The sequence below is a fragment of the Galleria mellonella genome, unplaced genomic scaffold, assembly GCF_026898425.1.
Source record: "Galleria mellonella isolate WM207_F2 unplaced genomic scaffold, CSIRO_AGI_GalMel_v1 utg113, whole genome shotgun sequence".
Classification (NCBI taxonomy): Eukaryota; Metazoa; Arthropoda; class Insecta; order Lepidoptera; family Pyralidae; genus Galleria; species Galleria mellonella.
In genome coordinates, this window is record NW_026441975.1 from 1,026,066 (window position 1) to 1,054,065 (window position 28,000).

The following is a 28,000-nucleotide window of genomic DNA, read 5'->3' on the forward strand; positions in this document are numbered from 1 at the left end:
GGATTATTAGTGTGTGCTTCAGTTGACCATTGACAAAGTGGAATCTGTGGCCAATACACGTTATCTCAGTGTCGAAGATTTTACACAGATTTTTATTTTATTAAAGTATTATCGATCTATGAAAAGTGTAGTGTTTAACAATGGATAAGATATATTTCACAGTTAATGGAGAACATTATTCATTATGTAAGTAGCACATTGACTGATTATTTTATAATTTTGGAGCGAATTCCAAAAGAATCTAGCTCTCATACCGTATGTATTTTGGCTTACGGGATTATATCGACAATTCTGAACCGATTTTAATAACCGCTTCTAAGAGTATGCACTGATTGATAATTCCTTTGGAATTTTACACATACGAAACTGCTTAAATTATTTACTTGTAATAACATAAGCAGAACTTCAGCCAATTTTTTTAATACGCAAATCTTTACTTTTGTAATAAATATAAAATACTTACTAATCATCTTTACTTTTGGCACCTTAATAACTCGACCAATAGTCATGAAATTTTGTATGCAAATAGTATTTAGAATAGAGAAGAATATAGGCTATTTTTACCCTATTCAATCAGTATATCTTAAGTTAGTTTTTTGAAATTGTATGCCGTTGTAATGAGCCATATTTATATTACTGTGAAAAGTTTGTCATAATAATTACAACTATTTTTATGTCAAACACAAGTAGACACTGGCGAACATACGAACAGAAAAATTATACCACGTTCAACACAAAACTAAAATTATATACTAATAAACTTAAATATATGACTTCGTTATTATTTTTCATATGTAAAGATTCTTTCTAAGCAATTTCTAAAAGAAGGAAGTTCTCAACCTACCAATAATAGAATTACAATATATTGAATCTCGTTAAAACTGTTTTTTAAGGTATTTAAGAGTGAAAGATAGAGTACAAAATAAAAAGTAATATAAAAGAGATGGCCAGTTTGTGGTCACCACATATTTCTCTTCTTATTTTAGCTGGTTCAGATGTGAGTCCGAGAACATCCCTAAATGATTACCTTCGGAATTACTTGAACCTGTACGGGACCAAGGTGATGTGTCGGGAGGGTGGCTGTGGAGCTTGCATTGTTGCCGTGTCTCAGACCCACCCAGATACAAAAGAAACGCATGTTTTCTCAGTTAATTCTGTAAGTATCTATTTCTTTACTTTAAAATTTTGTTCATCATAATTCCTTTTTACTCTTGCGGTCGATAGCATAGATTTTATGTAAGTATAGTGTATAGTAATGGATTCGTACCAATATAATGAAACAATTGATAAAAAAAAAATAAAGAAAATACATATGTATAGAAATCCAATAAGTATAAAAAAAAATAGAAAAATAAAACACATAAAAAAATGAAGAAGTTTGCAACACCTTAGTTTAGCTCCTAAATACCAAAATTTTAGATTATAAAGCATTATATGTACGTAATATTATGTTTATGGACTAAATAAGAGTTCCTAAACTTTTAAGATAACGAAACGTCCACCAAATATTTTTTCTTATGGAACCCCAAACGATTACAAATCAAAAACACTGTAATTTAAATAAAGACAAAAGCTTTTATTTACCTTTTATTTTAAATGTATAACACTTTATAGTTTCTTTTAATTTTTAATGTGAAGAATGAAATTGTTTCACTGTATAAATAATTTCGCGAAACCTTAGTGACTTTTTTACAGAACACACTTTAGAAATCGCTGGGCTAAATTATAAAACCTAAAATCTCTCAATCACAAATCTCATCTACAAATCTATTTTAACTATTAGAGTATTTTATCACTTTCTTTGAAATTGAAATTTTACCGTAAAAGAAAGAGACAAAATACTTTAATTACCAAAGTGTTGAGAGTTCATGGCAGCGGGAATCATACACCGGCGGTACATGAGCCGACGCTCCTTCCTTATTATTAGTTATGGGACCGCAAGGCCCAATTATTAACATCCATCTCCCCTCCCTTTATAAATGACCTCTATATTTATAACTTTGCTCACTGTTTACTGTTCTATACAATTCGTATTAATTTATTAAAAAATTGATCACTAGGATTCTAGTGTTAAGGATAGTTTCAAGTGGGTTGAAAATTTGAACTGACTTCAAAAAAGGATAAGTTACACAGCTTGATAAAAATTTTAATATTTGTTATCTCATAACTTCGCCAATATTATAAACTGATTTAGGAAATAATTTTATTAATAGTTTAGTTTTTAACTTAAAATAACTTGTTTTGCTACAACAATATCCCAAATAAAATCATAATAATTAAAAAAAAAAACGATTGACATACACATACACACACACGAGCATTTATTATTATTTGTTGTTACTTAATCCGTCATTATACACACGAAATAACACACCTACACAATTATTACCAGAATGATCAAGGATAGTGATAAGTAAAATAATGTATATCCAATTATTTTAATTAGGTATTGAATTATTTATTTAGCACGCATTTAACGAGTTCAAGAGTCATGAATATAACAAGTGCTAGGTATCTAGACAGTATTAAAATATTTTTAAAACAGTGCATGTTCGTATAGCTCATTTAATTAATTTCAATAAAAGTGGTCTAATTATTATTGATGGAATGAAGATAGAATGATAACGCCGCCCGTGCTATCGTATGCAGTATACATTGGCAGAGTGAGGGATGATAGGCAAAGATGAAGTTAAAGGATGATATGATGATGATTCTGAGATGTTAATCGTGCTTTTCATGTCTATATGCGACGATTACCACTTTCCTATAAACCATCAGCTTGTTTGCCATTCTACTTGTAAGGTGCGCAAATAAATCCCTATATATTATTTGTCTATGGAATGTAATCTATTTATTCATCCATTCACATTCCAATTTGTCTGTTTGAAATTGTAAATTGGACTTTTTTACTTATTTACTTAACTCTTTATTGCACAAACAAATACAATGACAATTGGAAAATTCACGTGAAATACAGTGGAATAAAGTATACGTAAAAATATACATAAAGGTACAAGAGGCGATTTTATCGCAAGAGCAATCTCTTACAGACAATCTTTGGTTAAAAGAGAACAGATAGAAGTGGATAGGTGGCGCAAGTGAATTTATAATATTTACATGCATAAAATACAAACAATATCAAATAAACTATTTATTATAACAAATAATATATAATACATACACATACACGTATAAATATATACACAGCACACACAAGGAAATATTATGAGTCCATTAAAACATAACAGCAGAACTTTATGAATTGAATGAAGATTATGTACTCATATTGTAGCCCTATTGTTGTACTCATATACATATTTGATGATTTAGGATAATGTTAAGAATTTTTTTTTATTATTGTATAAATAACATATTTATTATATTTTAAAAGATAACATAATACAATTCACACAAATTAAAATGATTAGTTTCCTAAATTGGAACCACAAAATACCAATTTGCCATAAAATTAGTTACATCCGTGATATCACTCATTATGTTCCATAATTAGAGGTAAAATAATTTTATGTAGATTAGTACTCAATATGTGCTGGATGTGGTGTAATTATGAAAACAATATAAATGTTTTGTTAATTCAGAACCATATTACAATTATATATTACGAGATCAAATGAGCATGGACTCTACCATGAAAAAAATTCTTAATTTTTGGACTGAATTTCATATTTTCGTTCATAACGAAATCGTTGCAGTAAATGAAGCTTAACATTTCATTTGTCATAAATCCTACTATAAAAGTCTAAAGGAACGATAATTGAAAAGAATTTTAGTATTTTTAAATGGTATGTGTTATGTAATTTTAACATCAAAGGGTCTATGAAATATGCATCTTCGTCTTTTTTGACATTAATATTTTTAATATATTGCTGATTGTTGGAAATAATTTTTGGCCAATTATCCTAATAATATAACCCCTAACTTCAAAATTATTTTTCTGCGGAACTATGATAGGTAATTGAATGAAACTAAAGCGACATAAAAGCTTCTAATTAGATTTACATTATATATAATTTTTCAAATAACTATAATGTCGCTAAAAATATTGAAAAATTAAAGGTAGTTTTTAGTGGCTATTTCTTGAGGTACATTGATTAATGCTAAACATTTCGTAGTAAGTCCTAAGGAATATTGGAGTCCTTAGGCAACGAAAAGTAAGTAAGGTCGAAGAATCAAAAACCGATGGAGGAGAAAGGTTCTTAGGTTCAATGTAATATAGAAAAATTTCATTCGATAAAGCAACAACCACATATGGGTTGCAGAGAGTCAGGAGATACAGGTAGCTTATAATCGAAACTTCTGACAGTCTTTCGAAAATTTATAGAAATATTATACTATTATTGTATTCATGAGTGTAATATATATATTATTCTATACTCTGTTTATTATTGTTATTAAGTGTTGCTATAAAAAGTAAATAAATAAATCATTCCAATAATTATTAAATGCTCAAATTTCAAAACAAATGTAACCGATTATAGAATTTTACATTTATAGGAGATGAAGTCGTTGTGATTATTATCAAAGAGGATTTCTTAACCAGTACTGTAAGGTAGGAGAGGATTGTTAGTAATGAGACCATGCATCCCTATTGCTAGTAATAATAGTTGTATTACTAGCTAAGGAAATGCTAGATAGATATACGTATAGACCGAACACCTCGCTGAAACCTCTCAAACTTCTTAAGAAACCATCATGATTAATTTTTGGTGATATCGTCATGATAACTAACTGATCTGTTTTGATCCTTACTTTTCACGCTCGAACTTATAGGTTTCAAAGAAATTTTCTCCCATGAACACGCAAGCAATGGAATAAGCTTCCTGCTCTTGCATAAAAATGAGATTTTTACTAGAGACTACGGTATGGGATTCTTTAAAAAAAGATATATTAAAGTTTCTTCAGTGTCGGCAACGTGCACGTGACTTCCTTAGTGTTGCAGATGTCCATAGGCTGCAGTAACCGTTTACCATCAAACTAATTGTATCTTGTTTGCCACTTTCATCATATAAAAAAAAAAACCTATTATCCTTCGCTGGTACTCGGCCAGCGTTTACCGATAGGTACAAGCGGATTTACCATTGTTGCAAATATGGCATCCCTATCTCCTTTAGCTGGACATTGCAATTGTAGATGGCAACACTTTTAAAAATAAAAAGATTACATATGGACGCTCCTCAGTTATTTAGTGTTTCATTTAAACAAACCATTCTTCCTGTCCTGTCATATAGAACAACCATTCCATTTTCAACTTTAAAAAAACTCATACTTGAAGTAGCAATATGATTACGTACGTACGAATATATAAGATGTTATGTATTTCTCATGCTATTTCCTTTTTAGTGCCTGGTCCATATATTATCCTGTCATAACTGGGATATAACTACCATCGAGGGCATTGGCAATAAGAAGAATGGCTACCATGCCATACAGACGCGACTTGCTGCCTTTAATGGGACCCAATGTGGATATTGCACACCCGGGTGGATTATGAATATGTATAGGTAAGTTATCATTGTAACACAAAATTATATAATCATATAAAAAAATAGACGTAGTATAGTAAGAACATTTACTTTTCTTGCTAATCATTCATCAAAAATATTAGATATATTTTTAAATTTATTTAAATTAATTTCCAAGTTTCATTCCGCTCAGTAATATGAATTCAAGTGCAAAAATATACAAAACAAATATAGAAAACCGGTTAAAGATTAGGTGTTAGTTTATGAACACCTAGATCTCATTTCTAGCAATTGATAAATGCTTTTATAGATTACTAGTCTCAGTATCGATATAGGTAAATAGGTTTATTTACAAGCTTCTTCTTGGGGCCTTGTGAAATATAGTAATGCCTCCCTTCAATTATATTAGATATACTTTTTACTTAGCTTTCTTGAATATACCTCTTACTTTACTGAAACTAAAACCTAAAATTTTTCAAATCCATACTCAAACCTGAAATAATTTAATTTCGTTTTTCTTAATAAACTAGGCTATAGATAAAAAACATTTCTAAAGGTACATAAATTTTATGTCATGAACGTGAATTTAGATAAATCATTTCAATGTATTATCTACAAATACGTACAACAATTGGATAAAGAAATAGGTTGACTTATCTGTACATCAATCTCCAAATTGAGGCCAAATTATACCTAAAGAAACCCAAAGGTTTGTCTGTAGGAGATTGTTGTTTAGATATAAGATAAAAAAATGTATACGTTTTAAAAGTAACCGCATAGTTCTTTATAATATACTAATATTCATTTGATAAGTGCAACTAAGCGTGTCGTGTCGTTACGTATGCTTAAGTATTGGTGCCTCTAAAATTGCGTCTCCAATGATGTATTTCCTTTGAGGTGGATAATGAAGGTCACAATGACACGCAAACCGGATTCATGGAATGTATAATATACTAACAAGTGTAAATTTACATACATATATATATAATATGCATTATACTTAGTAATCGCTGTGTGTACCCCAGCAGAGAATGGGCCACCCCTTCCTTTCCAATGGGAGTCGTAAGAGGCGATTAAAGGAGGGTGAGGAATAGGTAGCAGCGTCTCTCTTAAAACATCCTCAAAGGCGGTTACCAACTCGCCTGCCAAGCGAGACAACTATTGGCACACTTCCTCTTATTGGGAAAGCCTAAGTCTCGCAGTGGACAGTTACCGGTTGAAATATTATTAAAAATAATTAGCTCAGTAATATTAAGTTTTAATAAATAGACATATCGATTAATTATGTTAGTAGTTATGTAGTTACATTATAAAAAATAATGTAACTTTTCGTCAATATGCCGTTTTTCTTATCTGGATTATCCTTTTGGATGGTCTCCTTGAAATCTATTATGAATTCGTTGAATGGGCTAACTGACCTATACTATTTTTCACTGGTATTCCGCCAGCATGAAATATACCCAACCAGGTCGACCTTCTCAGCGTTCCATTAAATTCATGGTCAATTTGATGAATTCATCATGATTGGCTAACAAAAAGTCATCTATAACTGGTGTAACGTTAGCGCATGTTATCATCATCATCATTATAGGTTTACTTTAACTGTCTACTGCTGAACATAAGCCTCCCCCTTGGGGAGTTTTGCAAGTAGTCGCCACGCTTGGCAGGCGGATTGGCAATCACCTTTAGGCTTTAGTGATGCTTTGAGAAGGACGTTACTGCTCATCCCTCGCCCTCCCTTAGTCGGCTCTTACGATACTCACGGAAAATAAAGGGGTGGCCTAATATATGCCGGGACCACACGGCATTTTAATATCTAATAATTATAGCGTACTTAAGTATTATTAATTATTAGTTCTATTGAGGCCATAAATAATGTAATAAATTTATTTTGTAATCGATACTTCGATATAGTCGATAATCAGAAATTAATTGTTAATTGTACTGTTGATTTTATATAATTATATAGCCCTTGACTCAATAAAATACTGGAATTTATTCATTGCATGTATATCATAAGTACAAATTACAAACATATTTATTAAACAATTTTAATTCATAATATAACATCGACAAAATGATACACAAACATACAACTAGCGGGGGGAAAGGGATTGTTAATAATGGAGACTGAGAATCCTATTACTAGCAATATACCCAACCAGGTCGACCTCCTCGCGGTTCTCCCTGGAAAATATCATGATTAATTCTTGATGAATTCATCATTTATGGGCTAACTCGCCTGTTTTCATTCTCATCTATCACCCTTCAATGGTGTTCCGTAAGCGTATACCGTTTGCGCAGGGGTTACCATACCATTTTCACCCAACAAAAAAAAACATACAACTAGCCAATTTTCCAAAATACCTCTTATATATGGCAATTGCAAAGAAACTGATAGGGTTTAGAATGACACAGTCATAGGAAGTGGTAGCCGTTTCCTTTATGATTATAATTCTATCTATTATGTCGCACATAGCATCCTGTAACGCCTTATAAGTCAAGAAATCCAAAAATAAACACGCATAATAAACCATAGGCGAAGACAAGGCCTTGTATAAGGATAGTCTTAGTGTACCTGGCGCAACAGCAATTCTCGTCGTTCGGTTCAAAGTTGAATTTGATACCTACCTATTACACTAGTGCCTCTCTTATATCTCATTACATTACTCAGATACCCTTTTTGTATCTCGTCGCCACCGGACGCTGATTGATAAAACCCTCCTAAGACCAATACAGACTCTACTTTATTAAATTGCCCACAGCCACCTTTTGCCATCGACAGGGCATTCATTGTCATACGCTAGAACCTACATGGTCGCGTACGGTGCAGTTTCAAAGAAGATTTCTTCCGCGATATTCAGGCTGTGGAATGTGCTTCCTGCCAAGATTTCCCCTACAATATGGGGTTTTTCAAAAAGAATGTATTAATTTTTTTCCACATACAACAAAGCGCGTCCATGGTACTACTACTGCATACATACTGTTCATATCTATAGTCGTCGTTTACTACTTTCCATCAGGCGAACCGTCAGCTTGTTTGTCATTCTGAGTTGCATAAAAAAGAAAAAAAATCGGACACGTAACATTACTATTTACCATCAGACAGACTATGCACATGTTTGCCACCTTCGTTGTAAAAAAAAAAAAACTTATGAATACTGTTTTTATATTATTTACCAGCATAGACAAAAGATCTAACGAGAAGCTGAGCATGAGGCAAATCGAGGACTCTTTCGGCAGTAACATGTGTCGATGCACTGGCTATCGATCGATACTGGATGCTTTTAAAAGTTTTGCCAGTGATTTAGAGCCAGAGTTAAAAAATAAAGTACAGGTAGGTACTTATTTAAGCATACTTAGGTCCGTATTAATAAATCGCAACAAGTGAATAGAAGTTCAATACTTGTAGTAGTTCAAGTCTTGTAGTAATCGTTTTAGTTGCAGTTTTAACTAATAGAGTCGAACAGTGATTCACTTAACAGCGAATGATTGACTGAATAATTTTACATTTTGTGTGTTTATCAAATTTTATGGAAGAATAGAAGGAAGTCCTTTGTTCGCACGAAGGATTTCAGTTATATTTAAAAAGTCTCAGATTCCCGCCATAATTAGGGATGCGTCACTTCGAACAAAAAAAACGTTTGTATGAAATTTATGTAATCAGTTGGTTGAATTTCAAAATTTTACACTATAAAGTAGCCAGGTTCTTTGCTTATCAAAGTCAGTATTTGGATATTCATTGGTTGTATGACTAATATTATAAATAATTGTATAATACAAGGAATAAATATACTTTATTGTGTTGATACTTTTTGTGGTTGCATAGCTTTATGTTCCAGTTTATCAACACTTGAAATACTGATTTTAAATAACGTGGAGATTTATTTATTTTGTTTATTAATTTATTCTTTTATATGAAATATGTGTATAAAGCGGACTTATTGCTTTCTACCCTAGTCTACCTTAGTTGAGTATATTTATTAATCAACATAATGATTTTCCTAAATTTATCAAGATTTCTCTTAAAATTTGATTTATTAATACAAGCCTTAGATATTGAGTACGTATTAATTAAAAATAATTAGTAATTAATAGAGTTAAGAGCGTTCATAACGAAGTATGCAAACGTCATTGTTACCTGTAAATTTTTAAAGTATTATTATTTTTAAAACTTATGTTAATCTTTTATTCGATGTCTCTATACATAATTCACGGGAAATTAATGAACTAGTTTTAGTCAGTGTGTTTCGTTATTTCCGACAATTGTTTCGCCTTCATCCGGTAGTCTTCAGGGGGCATTTGACGCTTTACGTCACTGCGTCTCGCCTCGCGAGGCAACACGTGATATAAAATGTGAGAGAACTTTGTATATACTCTAATCTAATACCAAAACATTTTTTTTACAGTAATATTTTTATTAAACCGTCACTGAAAACTTAGGTTTAGATTTTGGCCCTTCCTGGAATATAGTCTTAAATACGCCAATGAACATTGTACGCGTATAATATAGACGAATAGGAAGAAGTTCTCACCTCTTCTTTTTTAATGTGAACTAGCTGTTTTCCGCAGCCTTCGCTCTAGTGAATCGCATGTAGGGTATTATGAGCAACACAGTATATGATATCCGCGATGCTGTTCATATCTATAGGCGACGCTTACCATAGTTGGCTGTCAGTTTGTTTTATATTCTAAGTTACAGTAAAAAATATAGTAGCAGGGTTATTAGCTATATAAAGAAATATAATATGTCGATATATAAGTCTAAAAAAAAATTATTGTAAATTAATTTAAATGTTTTATAGGATCTGGAAGATTTACACAAATTGGGTTGTAGAAATACCTGCGAACGCAGATGTAGCGCCCTCGACGAGGAGTGGTGCATAATAAACAAGAAGTCAGACACATTGTTGGCCGTGGGCGGTGATGGTAGCCGCTGGTATAAAGCGTTTACAATCAAAGATGTATTCAAGGTACCTATTATAATATGACATGTACTAGTTTTTTGCCCGCTACATCGTACAAGTGGATTTCAAAAGTAAGAAAGTCAATAAGACTATTTCTAAATAGAGATAAAACATACAAGATTTTAAGTTAAATCTTCAAGAACAATGTTGTGAAAACTACGTTCAATTTAGTGCAATAATTTTTGCGTGTAATTACAACTTAAAATTATATAACTTTTATTTATTTTATTTTTATACTTTATTATACACGCTAAGGCAGGTAATACGTCAAGCATTGGATAGTTAATGGCTAATATGATAATGATAATAATACACGCTAATAATATACACAGATACAAAATAGTGTTTTTTTTTTTTATTTATTTTTTTATTTGTTCTAGATAAATTTATTTGCTCAAAACTTATTCAGTATAAATGCTGCTGTGCTTATATTTAAATGTCTATATTTATATCCATACCTACACAAATATTGTTTAGTCTTATTGAAATAATACAGTCGAGTCAAGTATTTATTTATAGAAATAATGAGTTATACGAATGTATGATCTTTTATTGTAGTTTCCGGAATATTTAAACTTTCCTGTATAAAATTGCCTAATATCTCTTATAAATAATGAAGCTTGTAGTGATGAAGTAATTGACATAGTTTTTTTGGAAAACTACAAAGTGCCTACTCTGTGTGGTGACACAAAAGTAATATAACCTATTATCTTTCCTTTTAATTCCCATAATGCAAAAGGCACTAGTAAAAAAGAAGTAATACTATAAAAGCCCATTTCAAAACATCTGGCCAGTGTAGTATTGACAAAATAATATTCTTATTACGTGAGAAATAACTAATGAACAATACTGGAATGTTAATTGGTTATGGAATAGAATCTAAATCAACCCGAATCACTCATTCAAACCGCTCACTTGTATACTTACCTCTCAATAAGTTTTTACTTAAACTTGAAAGCACTTGAATTAAACAAGCAGGCATTCCATCTCAACAATAACAGTAAGTAATCGTCGCCTATACGCATGGATACTTATAAGAGTCAGAGAGTGTGAGAATTATACAGTGGTTGTTTTTTTTTAATAATTGATAATGGAATGGTAACCCCGCCTGCACTAACGGTATACGCTGGCGGGGCACCAATGATAGAAGAGAATGAAAATGCAGGCCAGTTAGCCCATCGTGATGAATACACCTGGAATTTAGCACGATGATCGACCTGACAGGGTTATTGCCAGCATTGGGACTGGTAGTCCGCATTATTAACAATGTCTTTTTCCATACTGTGGATGTTATTACTTAGTAACTTCCATCCGTGATTTAGTCCGCGTTATCGTAATTTTTTTACATCGCTCAGAATAAATAGTAGCCTATATCCTTCTCTTTCTTATACAGTACATGTACCTATATTAAACGATCGGTTAGGCTATTAGTGCAACAAGATATACAGCGGTAATAAATAAATAAAAACCCACTTTTACGTCCTTATTAATATTATAAATGTAAAAGTGAGTTTATTTGTTACTCTTAGCGTTTTACCAGCTCAGCCAATCGTCATGATATTTGATTTATCTACACGTAACATATGAGACGGATCAATCGAAATGATCCGGTTACGGTAACAAAGTACAGGTAAAAACAAGTTTCCTAGTAAAAATGTAAAAAAAGAGTAAACAGAATTTTCTTTTTTTTTTTTTTTTGAAATCTCCTCAATAGTAAGTACTTGTTCAAAATTCTTAGATATGCATATGTGACGATACTATTTATTTTTCAGATACTTTCAAAAGAAGGCGTGGATAGCTATCGATTCGTTGCTGGAAACACTGGTCAAGGTTAGATGTGTGTTATCAATGACACGTCCTTGTATTTACGTATCATATTATGCTGATATAGCATTTTTTTTGTACATACATATACTTATATATATATGTATATACACATAGTATATACATATATATCATTTATAGTTACCGATCGCCGCATGACGTATCGTACTTAACTACTATCATACTACTACTATTAATGACTTAAACAAAATTCTTAGGCAAAATAAAAGTAAAATGTTAACTTTAGTCTTTATTGAAATAGATTACATAAAGAAATATTATATTTCAGGCGTGTATCCAATTACAACAGAGCCTCGCGTCCTAATAGACATATCTTCAATAGCAGCTATAAAGGGTACCTGGACTGATGGCAACTTGGTGATAGGAGCTGGTATGACTCTCACAGAAGTTATGAACGAATTCCAAAAATGGGCTAACGAAAACGAAGATTTCGCTTACTTAAACGAGTTTTACAAACATCTGAGCCTCGTTGCTCATATACCTGTGAGAAATGTAATTATTTTTTTATTTCATTTTATATATTTCTAAAATATGTTCATTTTTATATATATATTTTTTGTAATTGGAAATTGTAAAAAAATTTACGATCAATCTGAGGTCGTAACCGTTATCTATAGACTTCAATAACGGATATCACAGATTACATTGCGACATCTGTTTTTTTTTTTTACATTGATATGTACCGCTCATGTGTTGCACTTCAGAATGTAATAAGACACAGTCGAAGTTTTATTAGACCATGTTGTAATCGAAATAGAACATGTCAAATGTCAAATTGTTCATAAAAACGAATAGCCTACTATTGGCTGGCTGACGCATTGTTTATTTTTATTGAGAATCTCTTATCTTATAGGTTTATAAAAGTCCAAAAGTTTAATATTGATAATATAGTAAAGAATAAATAAAGGAGGCCACGATTTTGTGTGATAACAGACACTAAATATAAGATTATTGCAATTTTAAAAGCGCAGCATTTTAAAAAATTTTAGGCTGTTTTCCTCGAAGCATTTACTCGATTTATTTACTAATATACTATCTAAATACTATAGGTCAATAAATATTATAGAAAAAAAAATTTGTGCCAATCCAGGAATTACATGTGTATGGAAATAGGTACTGAACGGATTAAAAAATTTGCTGTTTCTGACTACGTACAAAAACAATATTTCCCATGCTACTTTAGTAGGTAGATGAATTAATGTTATGTACTATGTATCTATATAACAAATGTATGTATGTATGTATATAACCAATACTACTTATATTTTAAATAAATAATTTTAATTCAAGTAAAGATTCTGAATCTGAAAATACACTAGCGGGATTTACTGCGACGCGATTGCATCTAAATAGTGTTGTGATCACGACATGATTCAATCTACGTCAAACGTCAGCAATAAAAATCATGTATATATTTACCTTGTTACTACATACCTACTATGTACTTAAAATCGCATCGCGTTAAGTCCCGATATTGTATTTAAAATATGCATCAACAACGCCTAATTTAAAAATGAACTAAATGCTACCTATTATACCTACAATGCGAAACAAATATTCAGCCTATGTTTCGTAGCGGTTTTAATCTAAACAAAATGTACACGGACAAATAAACACAAAACAAAACCAATATTAATCCAATAGTTTTATTTTGCAAGCATTTTGAAATCGTCATTTTAAATGTACTCGTACATCATTCATAAAACTTTATAAATAAACATTTACATAAAATTTCATACATGTATTTTGATAGTATTCTTTATCTTATTATTATACAATAAAATATACCGATTACAAACTTACCTACCTTTACTACTTTACTTAATTATTTATGATTTATAGCTTAGTAATGAAACCACTAATTACATACGAGGATTAACACTACTCATGTGAAAATAGCTCCTTATATTAAACATTGCTAAACGACTCGTAATGTTTTTTTTTTTTTATATCGTGTTTAAATATTCAACTTAGAGGACTTCTTCTGATTTTTTCAGATAACTTTTTTCTTTTTTTTAATTCAAATAATTTAGTTATCAATAATTTCTTTTCAGATAGGGACTATCGCCGGCAATCTATCTTTGAAGAATAAACACAATAACTTTCCCTCGGACTTGTTTCTTATTTTTGCAACTGTTGAAGCTGCTATCACTATAGGTGCGTTACTTCTCTATTTTATTATTAGGTATATAAAAAATCATTCCTTTTCCTTTTCTTTCTATAGAACTTATTTCGTGTAAGGCGAATTTTACTAATATAAAAAAATCATAACTAGATCATGTCTATATATGAAAATTATTTAAGAAAAATTAATATTCTTCTTAATATACCTTAATATATAATAAACCTCGAAGATAAGGTGAAGCTGGCATCCAAAAAACTCGGTGTGCTCAATAGAGCGAAGCATTACTTCACGCTGGATCAGCGATTAATTCTGTACAAATCGCAAATCCGGCCCCACATCGAGTATTGCTGTCACTTATGGGCCGGAGCACCTAAATACCAGCTTGAACCTTTCGACTCGTTGCAACGACGAGCTATGAGAATTGTCGATGATCCCAGGCTCACAAGCGGTATCGAATCTTTAAGTCTTAGGAGAGATTTTGCTTCACTCTGCGTGTTCTACCGCCTGTACAATGGATTTTGCTCAGAGGAATTGTTCAATATGATGCCCACAGCCACTTTCTACCATCGTACGGCTCGCCATCGACAGGGAGTTCATCCTCATGTCCTACAGCCTCAATGGTCGCGTACTACGCGGTTTCAGAGATGTTTCCTCCTACGAACACTCAGGTTGTGGAATGAGCTCCCTGCCGAGGTTTTCCCAAGAGACTACAGCATGGGGTTCTTCAAAAGGAGGGTAAAGAGGTTTCTTCAGGGTTGGCAACGCACGCGTAATACCTCTGGTATTGCAGGTGTTCATAGGCTACGGTAACCACTTACCATCAGGTGGGCCGTATGCTTGTTTGCCACCTCAGTGGTATAAAAAAAAAATCGTAATGCGGTCCCTCCTGGAAACCATCGTGGTTAATTCTTGTTGAAATTGCTAACTAACAATCCCTTCCCCGCTGCTACTGTGGATTTTTTGATGGATGAAAATGGTATGGTAACTCCGCCTGCGCTAACGGTATACGCTGGCGGAGCACCAGTGAAGGGTGATAGATGAGAATGAAAACAGGCCAATTAGCCCATCATGATGAATTCATTAGGAATTAACCATGACAGTTGGGGGGAAAGGAATTGTTAGTAATGGAGACTGAGAATCCCATTGCTAGCAATATACCCAACCAGGTCGACCTCCTCGCGGTTCCCCCTGGAAACTATCATGGTTAACTGATGAATTCATCATGATGGGCTAACGGGCCTATTTTCATTCTCATCTATCACCCTTCACTGGTGCTCCGCTAGCGTATCCCGTTAGCGCAGGTGGGGATACCATATCATTTTCACCCATCAAAAAAAAAAAAAAATAACCATGACAGTTTCCAGGGAGAACCGCGAGGCGGTCAACCTGGTTGGGTATATTGCTAGCAATGGAATTCTCAGTCTCCATTACTAACAATCCCTTTCCCCCCTGCCACTATGGGTTAAATGACCTGACCACATCCTCACTAATCATCTCTTACAGGCACCCGCTTCTTTTGCTAGTACATATCAATAGTGCAGACAGCGTTATAGTTTCATTAATATACTACCTACTCATGCATTATGATGCAATACAATGCATATGACATACTATTTGTTATTCTTAGCGTGTCTTGTGTGGTTGTCAATTGTAGCGTATATAAAATGTATTATTCATCTTTGGTTGTGGTTATAAATGAGATTTGTCAGTTTTATGAAATATTATGCCTTTAAATAACCTGATTATATTTAATCTTTGACTTTGAAAGCATAAGTTGTAAAATTCTATGAGATTGTCTTTTTCAACTGACTCCAAAAAGAAGAAGGTGCTCATTTTGAATGTATTTTTTTTTATATAACTTAGAATGGCAAACAAGCTGACGGCCCACCTGATGGAAAGTGATAACCGTCGCCTATAGACATGAGCAGTACCATGGACATAACAGAATATACTATTTCGTTCATGATACCCCCCATGCGTTGCCATTCCTGAGGACTCAGGTATTATTCCTCAAATCTATTTTTTTTTTACCGAGGTAACAAACATAAAAATCCGTCAGTTCTAAACCAATTTGGAAAATTATTTTTATCTAAAAGATTATACTTACAAACTGGTCCCATAGAAATTTTATCAAAGCGTGTTCAATAGATTATTTTCTAGATCAAAATATATCGGGTTTTGCTACAATTGAAATTGATTTTTATGGGGCACAAGGTTTAATTATGCAACAATGCTAATCTATAGATATAAAAGAGATAATATGGTGGTGGCCAAATATTTTATACATTCGGCATGTAGTTTATAGTGCCTAATACCGTAATAAATCTAAATTTAATAACAACCCATCGACTTTGTACAAAAGTCGATTGCTTGGGTACCTCTGTCCCATTCATGTTTCAACCGTGAAGCAGCTGTGTTTGCATGGCTGTGTTTCGGTTTAAAGAGTGGGATATGGCGTGAATTTACTGGGTACAGAGGAATAATACCTGAGTCCTCAGGAATGGCAACACATGGGCGGTATCATGGGCGAAACAGTATACTCTGTTATGTCCATGGTACTGCTCATGTCTATAGGCGACGGTTACCACTTTCCATCAGGTGGGCCGTCAGCTTGTTTTGCCATTCTAAGTTGTATAAAAAAAAAATCAAGAATACACGATGCAGCATATATTAAACATTTGCTACTTCGGGAGAGGAAGACATTGTACTCTGTCAGGTCGATCTTCACGTGGTCTCTTCTAGAAACTCTTCCGACCTTTTGAATTCACTATAATATTCCAACTAATCTGAACTCATCGTTATAGTCATTAACTACATATTATAGGCGAACGCAATATTCCATCATCATTCGTTAAAAACATAACCGCGTACCCTTTCCGTTTCCCTCGGTTTAGAATTATTCAAATGCCAATATTTTATTATCGTATTGTAATGGGATAAATACTAATAAATTTCTTTTTAGTGAATGACAAGCTGGATAAACAATGTATTGACTTCCAAGAGTTTCTAAAAACGGATCTCACAAATAAATTAATTACCGAAGTGAAGTTACCACCGCTCCCGACTACGTGTCTAATTAAAACGTATAAGGTAAAGTATATAATGAATTAAATATATAGGTTATATTATAATATATAATAAGTTCATTATATATAAAAATACATTATTAAATTAAAGGTACATATATATATATATATATATATATATATATATATATATATATATATATATATAAGACAAGACAAGAAGAATATACATCTAATTCAGTAAAATACAATTTTAATATATTTTAATTGTTATACTAATTCAGGATCTAAGTTGGTACCTACTAAGTTCAAAAATGTGCAACATTTTAAAAATCATCTTACAAAATTAACTGTTAACTATAAATTGACATCTACGGACATTTTTTATAGATCTCTAATATAGACATGAATTAATAATAATGAATGTCTATATTAATTAATAAATTATCTTAACCCGCTAATAACTATCAATAAATAGATAATATGACAGCCGTAGTGTTAATAACTAATCAAACATTTATCATATTAATAAAATTCATTTATTTGGTAGATAATGGCCCGAGCGCAAAACGTCCATGCGATAGTCAACGCCGGGTTTCTCTTCAAACTGGATACATCTAATAAAATTGTCTCCACGAACATTGTTTACGGATCTATGAGTCCCACCTTCGTGAACGCTGTCCAAACGGAGAGAGCTCTGAAAGATTCACAGCTGTACAACGAAGAAACACTGCAGAAAGCTTTGAGTGTGTTGAATACAGAGTTGTCACCAGATGTAGACCCGCCAGAGGCTTCACCGCAGTGCCGAAAGACTATAGCTTTAGCTTTGTTTTATAAGGTAGGTTGCTGTACTAATAAGTATAAAAGAAATAAAAACCCATAAATTAGACCCTAGATGATCATATACAGCGCGGTTTCAGAGATATTTTTTCCCACGAACAATCAGGTTATGGAATGAGCTCCCTGTTTTTGTTTTTCCAAGAGACTACAGCATAGGGTTCTTCAAAAAAAAGCGGAAAGAGTCAAACATCTCTAAACCTTAACTGTGGCTGCTAATCCGCCTGCTAAGCATGGCAACTACTGGCAAAATCCCTCCAAGGGGAGGCTTATGTTCTGTAGAAGACAGTTAAAGGTTGATATGATGATTACCATAATAATAGTAAAATAATTATTTCCCCTTTACAACCCTTAGGCCTTGCTGTCTCTATGTCCAAACGTGAACCCTCGCTACAAATCCGGCGGCACGGAACTAGAACGTGAATTGTCAAAAGGCACACAAACTTTTGACACTGACAAGTCAATTTGGCCATTGAATAAGCCAGTACCCAAACTGGAAGCCTTATCACAGGTAATAGTTTATTTCAGTTAAAAAAATCTTTGTTCTTTATCTTCTATTTAAAACGTATATAAATAAGAATGTAAGCAAATGTAATGCAATAGATAGCTACCAACAATTCATCAAATATACGCTAAAACTAAGTAATAATAGTTTATGTTAAATCTGTGTTATATATAAGCTTGTTATAATTATGTAACTAGGGAGAGACTTTACACAAAAGTCGTTTGCTTGGGCACTTCTGTCCCATTCGTGTTTCTACCGACAAACAGTTGCGTTTGCATGGCTGTGTTTCGATTTGAAGGGTGGGGATATGGCAATGAATTTAAAGGGTACAGAGGAAAAACCCCTGAGTCCTCAGGAATGGCAACGTATGGGAGATCAGCTTGTTTGCCATTTTAAGTTACATAAAAAATGTATGTAATTTTTGAAATATAATTCATTGATCAAACGAACTTGTCCAGTGAAGTTCGATCTTAATTATTTTGTCTTTGACGAAGAATTGAAAGCAATGATAAAATAATATAAAGCATTATTATAGAATGATTGAATAACAAACATCTTTGTAAAGTTTATATTCACCTACCTATTTGAAAATATTATGTCAATTTGAAATAGTATGTCATTTGTTTATATATACTTATCTTAAAGATGCAAAGTCTAATGTTATAACACCGGTCTCGATTCGTTTTCGATTCGATCTCGTTCTAGTAAATAGAACATGACTGGAACAGAACGGGACTGGACTGTAGTATGAATACACACATTGTTTCTTGTACAATAATACTTTACCAGACTAAGATCAGACCGAGAATGAACCGAGACTGGCATTAAAGTGTATCCGGCCTAAGAAACTGTTGCAGTATTATGAATACATAGTACATTTAATGCAAATTAGAATTACGACCGAGCTAAGCCTACATGATAAAAAATGGTAACCGCATATAGACTAAAATATTATGGTATGACAGTGTTCAGGTGAAGCCAGATACTCGTGTGATGTGAATCCCGGGCCTCGTACTGTCCACGTGGCGTTTGTACTATCCGACGTATCTGTTGCTGAGATCGACCGGTTTGACCCCAGTGAGGCTTTGGTAAGTTTATGTACTCGTATTTACCATGTTCACTTTATTACTTTGTTTATTTATGCAATAAATACTTGTTGCATCTTATAAATAAACTGAATAGGTAAAAATAAAAAATAAAATACATCTGAGTCTAATTTTATCAAAAGTCAAAACTGTACTTTAGCTGCTACATTGTTCAAGTTATATTTTCAAGGGCCACTTTTTGTATTCCAATCTTCAGACTTATTGGGGTAAGGTGGCTCAGTTTCGTATTATGCTCTTGTTGAATTTTAAATGTACAGAATGGTAACCTTACATTAAATATTTGTGTATATTTGGGTTCATAAATGCCAAACATAGTAAGTAATGATTGAGCAATGGATAATAAACATCTCAGACATCACAATAAACCTTCACCAAATTTTACAATTAGAATTTTTTTTTTAATAAAAATAATGGATGTTGGTACTGAGGAAGACCTAGACAAATCTATTATGATTAGATAGATTGAGTTCTATCTAAGAGAGGAGTCAAAAGTGCCTGAAACTCACGTACATTCATAAGACGAATTATAAAATTGCAGGAAGCAAGAGATGAGATCTTTAATACCCTGTTCTCTCTGTCCGCTCCGCAAAGGACTTGGTATGAAGATAGAATAATTTTATGTATTTATTAATTTAATGTCTTACAGAAAGTCTCTGGCGTTATTGCGTTTTTAACAGCAAAAGATATACCAGGCAAGAACACTTTCACACCAACAAATGTACCGTGGCAAGAGGTCGATGAAGAAATCTTAGCGAGCAACAAGGTCTTATATTACGGACAACCTGTTGGGCTAATAGTTGCAATTTCCCATAACTTAGCCGTATCTGCTGCGAAATTAGTGAAAGTCTACTACAAGAACAATAAAGCTAAGCCTGTTCTGACGATACAAGATGCTTTGACAGCCCCCGATAAAGATAAAAGGGTAAGAAATTTAAACTTGAATCTACTTGCTATTTTTGTACTAATTGAACGTAAAATACATTTACAGGTACTCATCATGTTGATAAAGTACTTAATATTATTTTTTAATTTTTATGATTACCAACCTACTCCGGCTTTGTATGATGAAGATTATCGCATAAAGCCGGAGTATTATTTACTATTTACTATGTTTTATTTTTAATAAAACATAGTCCGTGTTACTAACTGATAATGCAGTTCCCTACAGGTGAAATTGTGATTAAAATCTGTTAAATATTTTTTAACTTTATCCATTACAAACAATGATCAATAAATTTATTTGCCACTAGTCTAAAGAAGATAGTTTCATGGGGCAAATACACGAATGGATTTAATTATTAAAATACAATCTTTTTAAATTAAGGAAATAAAGTACCTGCGTAATATAAATAATTATAAAATTTTAGATCCGCAAAGAGGTAACAACGAAGGCTACAGACCGTGGGCAGGACATAAAGCAAGTAATCAAAGGGGCTTTATCTATACCTTCGCAATATCACTACACGATGGAGACTCAGTCGTGTACAGTGATACCAACAGAGAATGGAGTAGAAGTGCGATCTGCCACGCAATGGATGGACTTAATTCACGTAGCAGTGGCAAATATGTTGTCGGTGCAGCAAAATAAGTAAGTTATTTAATACTCACGTCTTGTCATTTCTAAAGATTTTAAAAGATGAAGTTTTCGCACTTTGTTAATTCATTTTATAACCATATTGGCCCTTCGTACCCTTCAAACATACGTGTAATTACAAAATGGGCCGGGGCAGCTGTGCCCATCCCAGAATTGTCTAGTGCTTACCCAAAGGTAAACCGTTAACTGTCCACTGCTGAATATAGGCCTCCCCCTTTTAGGGGGTTTGCCAATAATTACCATGCTTGGCAGGCGGTTTGGCAGTTATGGTTTAAATTATTTTTAAGAAGGACGTTTCTGCCCATCCGTCGACCATTAAATAAATTAGATAATGTTATAGTCAATTATAGAGTGGGCTGTAGTAGTGAATTTACAGGGTACAGAGGAATAATTCCTAAGTCCTCAGGAATGGCAACGCATGGGGGGTATCATGGACGAAACAGTATACTTTGTTATGTCTATGGTACTGCTTATGTCTATAGGCGACGATTACCTTTTTCCATCAGGTAGGCCGCAGCTTGTTTGCCGTTCTAAGTTGCATAAAAAAATATAATCGATTATTTTTAATTATTACGTTAGTGTGTCTCCAATCGAACTATTGATTAATGATCGATACGAAACGATTATTGCTCAACATTACTATAAGAGATCGGTGATTTCAGAGTGGAAGTGATAGTGAACCGCGTGGGTGGCGCGTATGGCGGCAAAGCTTCGCGGTCAAGTTTGATAGCCTGTGCTGCAGCACTAGCAGCAACTGCATGTGGTCGCGCTGCTTCGCTCGTCTTACCGATAGATACCAATATGGCCGCTATAGGGAAGAGACAAGAGTGCCTAGTGGAATACGAGGTTAGTTACTGGTATTCTTCGTAGTTGAGGTTCAAAAAGTAGTAGGTTGGTGGTGGGGTCTCTGCAGCGATTTATTTCGTTTTGTTTCTGTGAAATTTTCTGTAGATGAATAATTAATTATTTCATCATCATTCACATCATCAGCAATGGACTTAATTCTTGTTCGATGTAGTTTATTTAACATTACTTTAAAAATTTATTTTTAATCTCAATATAGGTATTATATTATAGTTTAAGGTCTAGACAGTTTTTTTATACTTACTATAAGATACAACAAACTTTGCCTTATCATATGGAAAGGAGCAATCATGAAACCGACACTTTTACTAAAAACTGACAACATTATATCACGGATACTCACCGCCACTCCTGAAAACTATAGGATATGCATTTCTATTTTAATGGTGTAATTACTGATTTATGTGTAATTAGATCGAGAAAGCTTGACTAGTGTCGAGACCAATTCGTGACCCTTATTATGAGCGGCTGTGACGCGAGTGCGAACTGACTGCGCGCCTCAGTAAACGCGAGCTGTAGGTCTTCACAGCACCGTCACAATCCGAGTTCTATCAGTTGCGAGGTGCGCATTAGAATGCGTGCACACGAAACTTTTGACAATAAAATATGCATTCTTACTTAACAGACATTACTGAAATAATTAATACCTACTATCTTTTGTTCTACGGATTTTTGATTCTACTATACACATAATTTAAATAAACATCGCGATATTTTTTACAATCTAGGTGTTAAAGAGTATCCGATTTTATCTGATCCATACATACCACTTAAATCTTTCAGTTAGGGGTAAATAACAGTGGTGTCATCCAATACTTGAACGTAAGCTACTATAGTGATTGCGGGTGGTCATACAACGACACGGCTGGCAGCGCGATCGCGAGCGTGCTCGCCAACTTGTACGACAGCTCGCGATGGACGATTACCGGCTACAGCGTACTCACTGACAAAGCGAGCAACACATGGTGCAGAGCGCCCGGTAAGTTCTGTCTTATTAACATGGTATTATAATTAATGATTTGATGATGTATTTAGTATTTTTTATCTCAAAACTTAGGTTGACGTTGACTGTGCTTAAAATCCTACTGCTGCTCTATTCTTTTAACAAAACAAAAAAACAAGTCAAATGTGTTTATTTTCTTTATGTAGGTATATGATTTCAAAGGAAACGCCGTTGTCTGGATGTATTTAGTTGTTAATCAACCAACTTTTTGGTTTTGATGTAGGGTACTATTTAAAACAACAATTTTAATGTAGGCGAAATTTCATTTTAGAACCTAGATACTTTGTTTTGAGCAGGATAGTCAACCTACACTAACCATGATACATTTATTTTAATTCTTCATTATCTTGTAATTTCTGATAAACTTGTATTTTTTAAACATTTTGCAATTATTGTAATATTAAAATAAGTTAATTCCAAATTAATTTATTACATAACTTATCTTTTACATAGTAGATAAAGGTAATGGAATGCCATAGACCTCTTACACCGAAAATTCTTACTTAATTCTTTTCTCAAAAAATATATATACCTCTTATCAGATCTGTCTATACAAGGTATTGAGACAATTACACTCTCCCAATACTTGCGTTCTCGCTTTATTTTTAAGAATATAAATAATTAATTAATAATAATATTTCACATTATAACTTTAGGAACTACAGAAGCTATTGCAATTCATGAGCATCTGATGGAACGTATCGCGTACGCTACTAAACTAGACCCTGTAGATGTGAGGATAGCCAACATAGCTGAAAAACACAGTGGCATAAAAGATATGATCGCAACACTCAAATATAGTTCTAATTATGACACACGGAAAACAGAAATTGCAACGTACAACAGTGAGAATGCCTGGAAGAAAAAGGGTTTGAAATTATCAATAATGTCATTTCCAATCGAGTATTCCTGGAACTTCCCAGTAACAGTCTCTGTGTACCATGGTGATGGGACTGTAGCAATATCCCAAGGGGGTATAGAGATGGGACAGGGAATAAACACCAAAATTGCACAAGTTTGCGCTTACACGTTGAAAATACCACTGGAAAAAGTATCAGTTATTGGAAGTAACAGTTTTGTCTCGCCTAATGCCATGTGCAGTAATGGAAGTATAACCAGTGATTGCGTTGCATACGCTACCCTGAGGGCTTGTAAGGAACTTTTGAACAGATTCGAAGATATTAAAGAGAACACTAATGAACCTTGGGAGGAGACCGTGAAAAAGGCTTTTGAGAAAGGTATGTTTATGAAATTAAGAATTTTATTACTAAACTAACTGAATTAGCTTTGATCGCATGAATTAAAACTACATAAGTATATACACAGGTAGCAATTATATGTCATATTGACGTCGACATTAAAATGGTTTAAAACTGACGCCTTATTTGAGTCGCAGATGTCATCTTGCTACCTTGATAGTCATCGTATCTCTGTAATCAAATTTCATTATTAGATTTAATAAATGTTTCAAGAATGTAAAGTTTATAGGTGATTATTATATATAATGAAGTAAAAAAATAGGTATTAGATGTATGGAACTACAGGTATCACAATATTTAGGGGATGTTTAGATTTCGGCCGAGCCATCCATTTTTTATCATTCCAATTCTTAGGTAAACTTTTCAGTGACTTTGTCCTTCGTGGATATTACAGAGAACTTCTTAGTATTAATTTTTTTGAATCATTTCCTGCAAACCGATTTAGGAATATTTACCTACATATAACAGATTTCCCGAACGAAGCTTCGAGTGATTCGTCACTGGTCTTTATCGCGCTAATAGTACTTGCTCTTTTATATTATTATATTATGTAAATAGTGACTCATACTACTTACCAGCTTTACACTGTTAGGTATAAACTTACAAGCGAGCTACATGACCTCACCGCTAGACTCGCTGCAATGCTACGATGTTTATGGCGTGTGTGCAATTGAAGTGGAACTGGACGTGCTCACCGGCACCCATGTCGTGAAACGGGTCGACTTGTTAGAGGATGCTGGTATTAGTCTCAGCCCAGATATCGATGTGGGACAGGCAAGTATCAATGTGGATTACTTATATATAATACATACTCAAAAACAACAATTTATAAGACAAATAAATAAACACTCCCATTAGTTTTCTCTAAAATATATATAAACAGTACAAACAGTTAAATTTTTTCAATGTATGATAATGGAAGGGTTACCCCACTTGCGTTATCGGTATACTCGTACACGGGCGAGGAATGATACGTGAGAATGAAGCAGGTCGGACGGCCCATCGGAATTCAGCACAATGGTTTCCAGGCTGGAGATCGACCTGACAGAGTATATCGCTAGCAATGAGACTGCTAGTCAGCATTACTAACAATCCCTCCCCTCCCCCCTCCATGACAGATAACGACAAGTGCCTCTATCATATTAGGGATTATAGTCGTGAGAATATTCATTTTATTATTTTATGTTTTAGATCGAGGGCGCATTTATAATGGGTCTCGGTCTGTGGACCACTGAGCAATTGGTATATGATCAGAAAACCGGTAGACTTCTAACAGACCGTACGTGGACTTACCATCCTCCAGGAGCAAAGGACATTCCTGTTGATTTTAGGATCACGTTACAGCCAAACGCGCCGAATCCCGCTGGAGTACTTAGATCTAAAGGTAACTTTTTTTACTATTATGATGGCTGTTTATTGAGCAATGTGTGGGATTAATCAACTAATTAACAGTTTGGACTCTACCTGAGTATACAATATATACTATATATCCTCCATGTCTTGGATCCAACAGCGTATGTTTTTTTCTAATATGACTAGGGAAGGCAAGCTTTTTTTTATGTAAGTTGAATTCAGTACAATATGGCCACTTCGTATATGTAGCATATGTATGTACTCTTTGGAATCAACTTCCAGCAGCAGTATTTCCGAACCGATACGACATCATAACCCTAAATATATACCAAAAGAGCATATTCCTTTTTAAAAGGCCGGCAGCACACCTGCAATGCCTTTGATCATGGGCGGCGGTAATCACTTACCATCAGGTGAGCCGCATGCTCGGGTGCCCCCTGTATTATAAAAAAGCGTCCCTCTTAAAACGTCTCTAAAAGCCTAATAGCTGTTGCTAACCCGCTTGCCAAGCGTGATAACTACTGGCAAAACTTCACTTATGAGGAATGTCCAGTGCTGAACGAAAGCTCCTTAAAGTGCTTTTGTTCAGCAGTGGACAATTAAAGTCTGAAATGTTGAATCCTAAGTACAAGTATTACATAAGCGAAATACTAAATAATAACACACCTGGTTAAACGCGATACCTTCTAGCCCACTACTACGTGAGAATAAATTTTTGGAAAGTCCCGCGAGGAAAAAGAATTAGTAACGGGATTTACGCAACCGAGACTTGCTATTTTTCCTTTATGGAAAAAGTAGGTATTAACATTGTCTATGACATCCTTCTAAGTACTATAACTTCTTGCCGTTCGTACCTGGCATAGAATTGGCCACACTTTTCTTTTCCCATGGGTGTCGTAAGAAACAACTAAGGGAACTTAATGCTCATGGGATGGACAGCAGTGTCCCTCTTAAAACATTAGAAAAGCTTTACTGCGGTTGCCAATCCGCCTGCCAGGCAAGGCAATCACCAGTAAAACCTAATAATCATAGCGGATTATGGGGGAGCCCTATATTCAGCCGTAGAGAGTTAACGACTGATACGATAATGATTATAAATTCTAAGTAATGTTTGGTTTGAATGGAATTCAAGTTCAACTTTATTAAGGTACAGCATAGATTTTGTTCATTCTTCTCAATTGAAATTACATTTTGTGACAGCGGATATAGGTAGTAGAATCATTGAAAAATTACCTACTATTAAAAAATGCTTCAATCTAACTTAAACATATCATGAAAAAAGACATTCCTTCTTTCCATCCAAGAGATATTAGGTATCTCTCTACTGAGTACTAGGTATTCTCATGACATAAGGTAAATGTGTTTTCAATCATCAATCTATTTTTTAGGTTTTTTTTTATGTAGATATCGCTTTTGTGTTTCTACTTCTAGCGACTGGCGAACCTGCCTTAACTTTAGCGGTAGGAGTAACATTTGCGTTACACGACGCCATTTTGGATGCGAGAAAAGAATTCGGATATAAGGACACTGAATGGCTTTCAGTCGGTACGTATGTTTTTATACATTGATTTCAGTGTCATTGCTGGATTTTATTCTAAAAATGCGTCTATTTTTAATTAATATTTAAATCTTTTAAATTTAAATCTTTGCTGTAAAATGTTATTTGACACCTAAAAACAGCATTAAATTAAATTTTCCACTCATTCTCACGTAAAAGAAAACACCAATAAAAAATAAAGTATTTAAATGCCGTCTAGTATGATTAAGATGTTATTTGTGCAGAATTGATCTTGCTAATATATAATAGTTAAGCAGCATTTTAAATTGGTATGCAACCAATTTCTTTTATAGTTTTAATAATTTATTTCAGAACTATTTGTTTGTTTGTTTTCAGATGTACCCTACAGCGTGGAGAATATATTAAAAGCAATTTCACCTAATTATGAATACTACAAATTGTACTAAATTAATTTTAGGCGAAACTGTATATATATAGATAACAACTAAAATAAATAAATTTAAAACGATTTAGA

General features: G+C 33.5%; 1 protein-coding gene across 1 annotated transcript; it reads left to right on the forward strand.

The window, feature by feature from the left end:
- Positions 1-5: 5 nt before the first annotated feature.
- LOC113513041 (uncharacterized) lies at positions 6-28,000 on the forward strand. Its single transcript, XM_052892853.1, has 21 exons — positions 6-186; positions 987-1,156; positions 5,362-5,522; positions 8,667-8,820; positions 10,289-10,456; positions 12,223-12,280; positions 12,564-12,787; positions 14,350-14,452; positions 17,383-17,510; positions 17,997-18,284; positions 18,639-18,794; positions 19,754-19,876; positions 20,541-20,816; positions 21,262-21,482; positions 22,151-22,334; positions 23,136-23,331; positions 24,012-24,593; positions 25,207-25,388; positions 25,806-25,998; positions 27,399-27,512; positions 27,862-28,000. The coding sequence occupies exons 1-21, from the start codon at positions 141-143 to the stop codon at positions 27,930-27,932; spliced, it is 3,798 nt and encodes a 1,265-aa protein (XP_052748813.1). The 5' UTR covers positions 6-140; the 3' UTR covers positions 27,933-28,000.